We start from the raw sequence: 13,053 nt of genomic DNA on the forward strand, positions 1-13,053 counted from the left end.
CAGAATCTTAGTAAGGACTCAAAATGGGGGAATTAAGGGAAAATATATAGTTGTGTCATGCTTTTGTATCTTATCTCTATCTTTGATGAGAATAATTTACACCTTTTCCATTTAATATAACCATTAATTTGATTGTGTTAAAATAGATAATTTTTGTTTACATTTGTGCCTTGTATTCTTTGGTCCTTTTTTCTATTTTCTTGACTTTTTTGGATTAATTCAATACTTTATCTCACTCATGCTTATTTTGCTATGTTCAAATAACATATTTGTTATTTTTCTTTTGTATGTGTGTGTGTTTTCTCTGCAGTTTACCATGTGAATTTTAAGCTATTAATCTGTTCCTTCAAATACTATTATTAATTCACATGCAATGTACCGATTTCTGCTTACTTTCTTGACCTTTGTGCTGTTCTTGTCACACGCCTAACTTCTACATATACTCTAAAATTCACAGTATTATTTTCATTTAAACACTAAATTATTTTTTAATTTTTAAATGAAGAAGCAGAGTTTTTTAAAACATTTTGTTTTATCTTTGCTGTTAAAAATAGTTTTTCTAAATAGAGAATTCACTAGGCACAATGGCTCACAACTCTAATCCCAACTCTGGGAGGCCAAGGTGGAAGAATTGCTTGAGGCCAGTTTTTTGAGACCAGCCTGTGCAACGTAGTGAGACCCCTAACTCTACAAAAAAATAAAAAGTTATTTAGGAGTGGTGGTGCATGCCTGTAGTCCTGGCTACTTGGAAGGCTGAGGTAGGGTGATCATTTGAATCCAGGAGTTCAAGGCTACAGTAAGCTATGATAGTGAATTGCATCCTGACCTGAGTGACAGAGTAAGACCCCTATCCCTAAAAAATAAGTAAGAATTCTATTTTGAGAACAATTTTTTGTTGTTATTTTCTTGCTTTTTTGCTTTAATAATTTAAAAAGATATGTCCATTGTCTTCCAACTTGAATAGTGACTGGGGAGAATTGATCTGTCATTTTTATCTTTGTTCCTCTCAATATAGTTTGTCTTTTACCTCTGACTGTTTTTAAGCTGTTTTCTTTATCACAACATTTGTTTATGATGGACTTTGTTGTGTTACGTGTCTGTGTGTGTATATGCATTTGTTTGCAGGAAAGGATTTTTTTATTTGAGGATATTTTTGAGTTTTCTTTTTTTAAATTTTTTATTTTAACGATGTGGGGTATAATTTAGGGTTAGGTATTCAAATGTTCATTATGCAGATACCCTAGTTGATGAGGTGTGTCCCCCCTCTCCCAGCAGATTTCCACTACTGCCAATCCCATCCCCACCCCAACCCCCAGCTGTTTCCCACTACGGCCAATTCTTTTCTTTTAGTATTATGATAATTGTTCAAGGTCCAATTATGTGTGAGAACATGTGATACTCAGTTCTTTGTTTCTGTAATGAATCACTCAGTATTATAGATTCTAAGTCCATCCAAATTGCTGTGAGGTTTATAATTTTGCCCTTTATGGCTGCGTAATATTCCATCGTGTATATGTATCACATTTTTTTATCCAGTCCTTTTTTGATGGGCAGCATAGTTGGTTCCACATTTTTGCTATTGTGAACAATGCTTCAATAAATATATGTGTGCATGTATCTTTTTCATAGAGTGATTTGAATTCCTCCAGGTATATTCCCAGTAGGGGGATTACAGGGTCATATGGAAGGTCGATTCTTAGATCTTTTAGGAATAGCCAAACTGTTTTCCACAGAGGTTGTATTAGTTTACACTCCCACCAACAGTGTAGACGTGTTCCCTTTTCCCTGCATTCTCTCCAGCCTCTGTTGTGTTTTGAGTTATTGATGATGATCATAGGTTAGCATTTATTTTGAAGTATCTAATAAGCTTTTAATTATAAATTTTCATTTTAGATATTGTGTTTTATCTCAAACGGTTTTATTTAGCTCTTCTGTCTTCTACTTTAAGAACTTTCTGTTTTACTTTAAATTGCTGAACATAGGTAAATTTTGAAAAATTTTTAGTGAGTTTCACAGAAAACTGAGACAAAAGTACAGAAATATCACACATGTATAACCTCTCCCATTATCAACATCCCTGGCCGGAGGGGCGCATTTGCCACAATCAGTGAATCCATGGGCACATTATCATCCCAAATCTATAGTTCATGTTAGAACTCACTTTTGGTGCTGTACTTTCTACAGGTTTGAACAAATGCATAATGACATGTATCCACCATTATAGTATCACAGAGTACTTGTAGTGCCCGAAAAACCCTTGGTGCTATGACTCTTTATCCTTCCCTCTCACTAAGTCCTGGCACAACTAATCTTATTGCCTCCATAGTTGTGTCTTTTCCAGAATGCCATATGCTCAGGATCACACAGCTTGTAACTTCTTAAAATTGGCTTATTCCATTTAATAAAATGCATTTAAAATCCTCCCATGTCTTTCCATGGCTTGATAGCTCATTCTTTTTAGTGCAGATTAAACTTCTATTGTTTGGATTCCACAGTTTATCCATTCACATATTGAATGACTTCCTTACTGACAACTTGATTTCAAATTTTGGCAGTTATGAATAAAGTTTCTATAAACATCTATGCACCAGTTTTTATGTGGACATACATTTTCAGCTCTGTTGGGTGAAAACCAAGGGACATGGTTGCTAGATCATAAGGTAAGAATACGTTTACTTTTGTAGGAAGCTGCCAAGTTGCTGTACCAGTTTGCATTCCTACCAGAAATGAATGAGAGTTTCTTTTGCTCTACAACTTTTTCATCATTTGATGTTGTCAGTGTTCTGGACTTGGGGTATAGGAAGTGTATCTATTTGTTGTTTTAACATGTGTTTTCTAACTGGCTGACCACATGCTGAAGATTAAAAAAGGACCCCTGCCTGTCCCCATACAATGATGGACCTTTAAATGGATCAAAGGTCTAAACTTAAAACTGTGAGAATATTAGAAAACACTAGAGTCATCCTTATGGGAATCAGAGGAAGCAACCAATTCCTGATCAAAACCCTTCATGTCTAAGCCATAAGAGATAAGGTAGACAAGTGGTACCTCATTAAACTGAAAAGCAAAGGAACCATCAAGAGGACTGGGAGACAGATCACAGAATGGGAAAAAATATTTGTCAACTGTATATCTGGCAAAGTCCTAACATCAAGAATCTACAAGGAACTCAAACGTGCCAAAAGGAAAAAAACAAACAGTTTCATTAAAAAGTGGGCAAAAGACATGAATAGACATGTATCAAAAGAAGGCATACAGGCAGCCAATAGACAGGTGAAAAAGTGCTCTGCCTCATTAATCATTAGAGAAATGCAAATCAAAACCACATTGAGATATCACCTAACCCAAGAAAGAATGGCCATCAATAATGAAGCAGAAAATAACAGATGCTGGCAAGGATGCAGAGAAACAGAATGCTTCTACACTGTTGGTGGGAATGCAAGCTAGTGACACCTCTATGTAAAACAGTGTGGCAATTTCTAAAAAGACTAGAAATTGACCTTCCATATGACCCAGCAATCCCCCTACTGGGAATATACTCAGGGGAACTCAAATCATTCTACCAAAAAGATACCTGCACACACATGCTTATTGCAGCACTACTCACAATAGCAAAAACATGGAACCAACTGTGCTTCCCATCAAAACTAGACTGGATATAAAAAAATGTTGTACAATGGACTATTACACAGTCATAAAAAGAACAAACATATGAACTTCACAGTAACTTGGATGGATTTAGAGTCTATAATACTCAGTGATCTATCACAGAAACAAAGAACTGAGTGTCACATGTTCTCACTCATAAGCAGACCCTGAACATTTGTGATAATACTATAAAAAAGATATTGGCAGTAGTGGAACACTGCCTGGGGAGGGAGGGAGGGAGGCACATAACATCAGTAAGGGTACCTGACCTCAAACCAGCCAAAGTGGGAACCAAAGGGAGGCCCAAACTTTGTCTGTATAATGATCACTTGTATACCTAATCCTGAATTATATCCCACAACTTTAAAATAAAATTAAATTTTTTCATTTCCCTGATGACATATAATGTGGAGCATTTTTGCATATGCTCATTTGCCTCACTTTGATGAGACGTCTATTATGGTCTTTGGTCTAATTTTTAGTCAGGTTGTTTTCTTGTTGAATTTTTAAAGAGTTTTTTATATATTTTAGATAACAATCCTTTATCAGATATGTGTTTTGCAAATATGATCTTCCAGGCTATGACTGGTTATTTTATTCTCTTGTCTGAATATTTTTATCTGCTAATCCATTGTTAATGTTATTCCTATTGTTAAGTTTCTATTGACTGATTTTTCTCTGTGTTATGTGCCACAATTTTCCACTTGTTTTCATTTCTAGTCATTTTACTATTGAAAATGGTATTTTGAAAATTATACAGAGCATCTGGATTTTATTATCTTCATGTAAAAATCTTGTGCTTCACTTTTACAGACAAATTATTTGCCTGCAGATCAGTTTGATATCTTTGAGGCATAATTTTAGGCTTGCTAGGTTGGACAGAAAATGCCCTTTACGCCAAAGAGAGTTCAGCTCTTTTTCTCCATACTACTAAGATTTGCTAACTAGGAGGTCTCCAGTCAATGCCTCCTACAGTCACCTAGGATTTCCCACTTTGGCTTGTTGAAGCATAAATAACTTTCTACCTCATGTGACCTCTTGCAATAACAATGTTCTCCCTCTCCTGACTTTGAGTTTTATTCCATACAGGATGACCTAATTTTTTTTTCCCTTTGTGTAACTCCCCCCACTTCCCCTTTTCTGTATGCTACTCTACAACTGCCAGCTGCCTCAGATTCCTTCGGTGCCAGTTTTCTCAATTCAGTGATCTTGCTGGTCACTGCATTGCACTTCTTGGTCCTATAGTCAAAGAATTGCCTCCAGGCTAAAGCAAAGATGAGCGTAAGATTTAACTCTTTTTTTTTCACTCAAGTAGCACATTCCTGCACTTCTAATGTCTGACATAATGTTATCTATTTTGCTCCAGATTATTAGTTGTCTATAGTAAAAGGTTAGGTCCATTTTGTATTATTGCATCATGGGCATGCTATAACATTTTTTTTTTTTTGAGGGGGTGAAGCTGAGAGCAAGAAACTGGAATTTTAGGATGAAACTTAAGAAATGAATAGAAACTAGATCGAGTTCATGCGACCTGGGACAAGAAAGAAAATAATGTGATGTGTCCTAGACCTGAAAGTCAGCAATGTGCTCTGGTCTTCTGATAGAAAGATAGCTAAACTTGCATAACTTCACACTGATGCCTTCGATGATGACGATGTTTACAGCAGTCATACTCAACTCAAATGGATTTGCTTTGCTCTTCTATATAATAGAGTGGGTTTAGTATATCATTTAAGATCAAAGCCTCTTTGTTTGTATCCCAGTTTTTCTAAGTTACAACCCTAAGCAAATTATTTAACTTATCCTAGACTACATTTACTTAAAGAAAAGTTTGAGCCAAACTAAGTATCTATTTTATAAAATATTTATGAGGACACGAAGCATTTTTCCACATTAAGTTTTTTTGAAAAGTGCCTCACAGAAAAAAAGTTCTCAATAACTTTTACCTTTTTATTAATACTAGTACAAATAAAGTTATTGATTGTCTTTATTTCAAATCATTTGTATTGGAAGTAAAAATCTGGTGTAGACTTGTTTTTCTGCTGATGAATAGGTAATTCTATTTAAAGATGTGCATAGATGTCAGAAAAGTGGACAAAAGTATTTCTGAAAGAAAGAACTAGTTTCCAAGAGTTACCAACATGATGCCTTACAGTTTATACCATCTGAGATAAAAATGTCTTCTCTTTGTAAAACTCCTTCCCATGTCTATTAGATGAGGAACCAGAGCACAGAGCACGATTCATCCTAAAAGTTTCTCAGACTTCACCACTGTTAATACCATTTGCACGTGGATATTCCTGATCATTCACACCTTTGGGCTTCTGGGGAATATCTTTGTCATCACAGTGATTACCAAAGATAGCCACCTCCAGACGCCCTTGTATTTCTTCCTACAGAATTTGTCCTTCCTGAATGTGTGCTATACTTCAGTCATCATGCCTAAAGTCATCACCAGCACCATGTTGGGCTCTCAGGATAGTTCTTTCCCAGAGTGTGTTGCACAACTCTACCTGTTCTTCACCCTGGCAGCCACTGAATGCTTCTTGCTCATGGCTATGGCCTACAACCGCTACATGGCCAACTATAGGTCCCTTCTCTATGGATTCACAATGATGAGGAAAGTCTGCTGGAATCTGGTTTCTGCTGTCTGGATCTGGGGGGCTCTCTATTCCATTTTCCATGCCATCAACACTTTCTCCCTTCCCTTCTGTGGGCCTAATGTCATCGATCACTTTTTCTGTGACATTCCTCCTGTGATGAGACTCTCCTGTGCTGACTATATGCAAATGAAGAGTTGAGTTTCAGATACAGTAGCCGTATCATCCTGAGGGCCTTTGTCCTCACCCTAATCTCCTACATATGCATCATCTCCACTGTCACCAAGATCCAACACACTCAGGGCCACTGGAAAGCCTTCTCCACATGTTTCTCTCACCTAACAACTATTCTTCTGTTTTATGGAACTGGGAGCTCCATGTACCTGAGACCAACTTCCCACTATTCTCCTGTCCAAGGGTGGTTGGCTGCTGTATTTTATTCCATCATCACACCCAATTTGAACACAATCATCTACTGTCTGAGGAATAAAGACATAAAAGTCGCCATTTAAAAAGTATACTGTCAAATGCAGAGAAAAATGGGGAAAAAACCAATTTTAAAGTGCTTTTTTTTCACAGTGTCTAAAATCAGTCTAATTGAAAAGTAAAAATATAAATGCTTGATAGATTGGAATTATACCTATTTGTGAAACTGGTTTGAAAATATTTGAGAAAAACAACTGGACTTATACTTTGCTGTCAAGTACATTTACCAAACTGATACCACTACATACTTTTTTCAGTGTGGATAGATCTATCATGATTTTGACACTACCATCCATTTAAATAAAAAGAATAAAAATCCAATTGACTAAGACAGCAGGAATATTTTTAAAATCTATTTAAAAACTTTTCAATAGTTTTCAAATATGCACACAAAAATTCCAATGAATTTAAGTTTTTTCTTCTCAAAATTGTAAAATCAAGGAGCTAAGGAGCCTAAGAGGGACATTTTAGTAAATTCACCCTGTGTTTACTGAGGCATTACCTATTATATAAACAAAACTTTTGTCAAAGTAATGCCATATGTATTATTTGGCCCCAAAACTGCTAGTAATGTATTTTAGTTTTTTAGTATTTAGTGTAGTAAGCTGAATATGTATTAAATGTTAAGTGAAATAAATCAGAGAAAATATTTAAAACTAAATTTAAAAATAACAATGTAAAGTGTCTTTTTAAAAGACATGCTATACTTTTTAGTCCCTAAAACATTAAAGACAGCTAAGTCAGGTAGAATCATTAAGACCACTGTCTCTGAGACTATATTCTCTAGTCATATAATTTTTCTTAGGCTAAGAGACAGGTAAGGACATATGTATTAATAATACTGAACATTTTTTTACTCAGTCACTCAGGAACAATGAGTGATGTTGTAAAGTGAAGAATTCAAAATATTTAAAGTTAAACAATCACAGAGATTAATTCAATCAAATTTTATTTTTAGGAACTTTTTTTAATTACACAAAATATTTCTATCTCTGGTTGCAATATATTCTAACACTTTTTTTTTCATTTTTATTAAAATATCTGGATTTTTGTCCTCTAATACATATATATTATTTTTCATCACTTCTCTCCTAAATTCCACGAACAACATTTACATTATATCATTACCAAAACACAGTGGGCACAACATTTAAAAGAAGCAGCTAAAGAAGAAAGTGTGGGAGAATTTTGTACAGTATATTTTTAATATTTCATTATATTTACATTAAAGTTGATGAATGCAAGCTGTACAATTAAAAGGCACTAACATCGCACTGCATTATGAATGACCAACTACACTATTTCATCAGGCTATCAACATCTGAATTTTGTTAAAAGTTTGTGGAGATCCTTCTACCCTGCCACATCATTTACAATAACTTTATGGAAGGGATAGAGAAACACAGGGGAAGGGAGCAGGCAGATGGGTTGACATTAAAACATGAAGACTGTGATATACAGCGTCATGTATTGTAGTAGTGAACTGTGGATAGGATAAAAGAAAAAAGATCTTGTGAGAAAAACCATTTCAATTTATTAGATAAGGGAAGATAGTCAAAAGGAGGATTTAAAAAGAAAAACTAGTGATTCAATTAATATAAGGTCAATAATCTTAGATCTTATTTTGCAGGATCTGTGATACCTATAGTAACATCGGTATGTATCCTATGGAACTGTAGGGAAAAGATTGCAAATTATGAAGTAAATAAACCATTGTCAGCTCAATCTCTTATTAAAAATGTTTATTGTGAACAATGCTGAAAAAAACATACGTGTGCAGGTATCTTTTTTATAGAGTGATTTGATTTTCCTGGTATATTCCCAGTAGGAGAATTGTGGAGTCATATGGAAGGTCAATTTTTAGAACTTTTGGGAATCGCCACACTGTTTTCCACAGAGGATGTACTAGTATACACTCCCACCAACAGTGTAAAAGCGTTTCCTTTTCACCACATCCTCCCCAGCATCTATTATTTTTTTAGTTATTGATGATGGCCATTCTGACTGGAGTTAGGTGGTGTCTCAGTGTAGTTTTAATTTGCATTTCTTTGATGACTAGTGAGGCTAAACATTTTTTTATGTATCTGTTGTCTGCTTGTATGTCTTCTTTGTATCACATGTTCTCACTCATAAGTGGACCTTGAACAACTATCATAATACCATGAGAAAAGGATTGACGGTAAAGGAAAACTGCAGGGAAGTCGGGGGGTGGGGAGGTGGAATTGGCAGTAGTGGGAAACTGCCTGGGGAAGAGGGAGCATGCCTCATCAATAAGTGTAACTGCACAATGAATATTTGTATACCTAACCCTGAATTGTACCCCATAATTTTAAAATAAAAAATCTAAAGGTGAAAAAACTGTTTAAATGTGAGAACAACTGTAAAATAAATGTTTTGCAAACAACTTGATAGGTGAAAGATTTATAGGATAAATTTAAGAAAGTCTGAAATACTTAAGTTTTGATTTTAGAATTTTTTGCTAAATTGTTGAAAAGTGTGTCAAAACCAAGGCATGTTAGTCATGAGGTAGGTTGGGGAGACAGCAAGACTGCATAATTTAGCATTCATTGATGTGTCTATTTGAGTTTTCAAGAGAGATGGGAAGGAAAACTTTCTTATTAAGTCTTGCTAAGATCAGTGGAATATTTTCAATCTTTCAGTGCCTTTAATAGGATATATCTGGACTATATTGCAATGACACATTTAAGTGAAGTGAAACTAAATTGGTTCAATAACAAAATTAATCAGGAAATGATTGGTGATCAATACACTGAAGAACTAGATAGAAATGATTTTCATGGTAAGTGGACAAGTGATACCATATGTGTGTGTGTGTTTCAGTATACAATTATACATATGTATATATACTTAATATTTACATAGTGGACATTGATGTTTTATTCCAATTTCCTTTTCTTCTGTAGATTATGCATGCAATAATGACAAATATCACAATTGTTACTGAATTTATCCTCTTGGGATTTTCTACCAGTGAAAATATGTACATTTTGCATTCAGTGCTCTTCTTGTTGATTTATTTGTGTGCCCTGATGGGGAATGTCCTCATTATCATGATTACAACTTTGGACCATCATCTCCAAACCCCCATGTATTTCTTCCTGAAGAATCTCTCATTCTTGGATCTCTGCCTTATTTCAGTTGCAGCCCCCAAATCCATTGCCAACTCTTGGATACACAACAACTCCATTTCATTTCTTGGCTGTGTTTCCCAAGTTTTTCTGTTGCTTTTTTCAGCATCTGCAGAGCTGTTCCTTCTCACCATGATGTCCTTTGACCGCTATGCTGCTATATGCCATCCTCTGCGCTATGAAGTCATCATGAACAGGGACACATGCATGCATTCAGCAGCTGTGTCGTGGTTGTATGGGGGTCTGATAGCTGTGATGCACACCGCTGGCACATTCTCCTTATCCTACTGTGGGTCCAATATGGTCCATCAGTTCTTCTGTGACATCCCACAGTTATTAGCTATTTCTTGCTCAGAAACTTTGGTAAGAGAAATCGTGCCCATCTTCATCAATGTGGTTTTGGATTTCTGCTGTTTGATATTCATCATCATTACCTATGTCTACATCTTCTCAGCTGTCAGGAAGATTCCCTCAACAGAAGGCCAGTCAAAAGCCTACTCCACTTGCCTTCCACACCTGGTGGCGGTTGTACTATTTCTTCTCACTGGTTTCATTGCTTATCTGAAGCCAGTTTCAGAGTCTCCTTCTATTTCTGATGTTGTAATTTCTGTGTTCTACACTATGATGCCCCCAACCTTTAATCCCATCATATACAGTTTAAGAAACAAGGCCATGAAGGTAGCTCTGAGGATGTTAATAAAGGGAAGGCTCAGCAAGAAGTAAAGGCTAGCACTTATTTTCTTTTAATGATAGACACCATCTCTAATTTGCAGCTATTAGTCTTTTTTTTCAATTTTTTTAACTTTTTAAAAATTATTTTAAACTCAGAGGTACATGTGCAGGTTTGTTACATAGATGTAATGTATAATGGTAAAGTTTGGACTTTTAGTGCATCCATCACTCCAATAATGAACATTATACCTAATAGGTGGGTTTTTCAACTTTTGGCTCCCTCCCACCTTCCACACTTCAGAGTCTCTGGTGTTTTTATTACCCTCTGTATATTCATGTGTACCCATTGTTTGGTTTTCACTTATAAGTGAAAGTGTATGGCATTTGATTTTCTATTTCTGAGTTACTTAACTTAAAACAAAGGCCTCCAGCTTCATCCATCTTCCTGCAGAGACATGTTTTCATTCTTTTTAATGAATGATTAGTATTCCATGGTGTATATGTGCCACATTTTCTATATCCAATCATCCATGATAGACAATGTTAATTCCATACTTTTGCTATTGTGAATAGTGCTACTATAAGTAAACGTGTGCAAGCACCTTTTTATATGATGGTTTTTGTTTCCTTTGGGTAGATACTCAGTGATGGTATTTCTATCTTTAGTTCTTTGAGAATCCTCCATACTGTTTTCTATAGATACACTAATTTAAATTCCCACATAACAATGTACCTACATTCTCTTGTCTCCACATCCTGGCTAGCATCTGTATTTTTTTAGATTTTGTTTTATATTCAAGGAGTATATGGGTACATGTGCAAACTTGTTACATGGATATATTGCATGATGATGAGATTTGGGTTTCTATTAAGTCCATTATTTAAATGATGAGCATAGTACCCAATGGGTAGTTTTTTAACCCTTTCCCTTCTCTCCTTCTCCTCTTTTTAAGAGTCACCAGTGTCTGTTGTTCCCATCTTTTTGTCTTTGTGTACTCAGTGTTTAGCTCTGGCTGATAAGTGAGAACATGTGGTATTGTCTGTTTCTGTGTTAATTCATTTAGAATAATGACCTCTAGCTGCATCCACATTTCTGCAAATGATGTGATTTCATTCCTTTTTATGATTGTGTAGTATTCTATGGGATATATGTACTATATTTTATTTATCTAGTCCATTGTTGATGAGCACCTAGGTTTTTTCCATGTTTTAACTACTGTGAATAGTGCTGTAATGAACACATGTGTGCAGGTGGCTTTTTAATAGAAATATGTATGCTCATTTGAATATATACCCAGTAGTGAATGGGACTGCTGGATTGAATGGTAAATATTTTTGTTCTTTTGAGAAATCTCCAAACTGCTTTAACAAGGGCTGAACTTGCTTACAGCCCCACCAATAGTGTCTGAGTATTTCCTTTTCTCTGCACCTTTGCCAGCATCTGTTGTTTTTTGACTTTTGAAAAATAGCCACTCGGAATGATGTGTTGTTCTGATTTCCACTTTCTCTAATGATTAATGATGCTGAACATTTTTTCATATTTTTTCTAGACACATGTACAACTTCCTTTGAAAATTGTCTGTTTCCATTTTTACCCACTTTTTCATGGTGTTGTTTGCTATTTTTCTGTTAATTTGTTTAAGTCTCATAAATTATGTATATTCGTCTTTTGTTGTTGCATATTTTGCTAATATTTTCTTCCCTTTTGTAGGTTGTCTATTTACTCTATTGATAGTTTTTTTGTTTGTTTATTTTTGTGTTTTGTTATTGGTTTTTGCTGTGCAAAGATTTTTCTGTTTAATAAGATCCCACTTGTCAGTTTTTGTTTTTGCTGTGTTTGCTTTTGAGAGCTTTGTTATAAATGTATTACCTAGGCCAGTGTCTGGAAGAGAGTTTCCTAGGCCTTTTTCTAGAATTTTTATAGTTTGAAGTCTTACATTTAAGTCTTTTATCAACCTCGAGTCAATTTTTGAATATGATGAGAGGAAGGAGTCCAGTTTCATTCTTCTGCATATGATTAGCCAGTTTTTCTAATACCATTTATTGAATAGGGCATTACTTCCACAATTTTTTTTTTGTCAACTTAATCAAAGATCAGTTGACTACAGGCCAGTGACTTTATTTCTGGGTTCTATATTCTGCTCCATTGGTCTATGTGTCCGGTTTGTTTTGTTTTGTTTTTTAATCAGAAATATGCTGTTTTGGCTGACCACATTCAGAAGAATGAAACAGGACTCCCTTCCTATCACCAGACACAAAAATCAACACAAAATGGATCAAATACCTAAACATAAAACCTCAAATTATAAGAATCTTAGAAAACACAGTAGACACCATTATTGAAATTGGAATAGGCAACCAATTACTGATCAAACCCCCAAAAACCCATGCCATGTGAGATAAGATAGACAAGCAGGACCTCATCAAACTGAAAAGCTTCTGCAAAGTAAAAGAAAACATCATGAGAGTGGGAAGACAGCTCACAGAATGAGAGAAAA

General features: G+C 35.2%; 1 protein-coding gene across 1 annotated transcript; it reads left to right on the forward strand.

Moving 5' to 3' along the window:
• The first annotated feature begins 9,673 nt into the window (after positions 1-9,673).
• On the forward strand, positions 9,674-10,606 carry LOC103254644 (olfactory receptor 14A16). Its single transcript, XM_008052672.1, has one exon. The coding sequence runs from the start codon at positions 9,674-9,676 to the stop codon at positions 10,604-10,606; it is 933 nt and encodes a 310-aa protein (XP_008050863.1).
• The last annotated feature ends 2,447 nt before the right edge of the window (positions 10,607-13,053 follow it).

This window comes from Carlito syrichta, unplaced genomic scaffold (genome assembly GCF_000164805.1).
Source record: "Carlito syrichta isolate Samal-C Ts95f unplaced genomic scaffold, Tarsius_syrichta-2.0.1 Scaffold287226, whole genome shotgun sequence".
Lineage (NCBI taxonomy): Eukaryota > Metazoa > Chordata > Mammalia > Primates > Tarsiidae > Carlito > Carlito syrichta.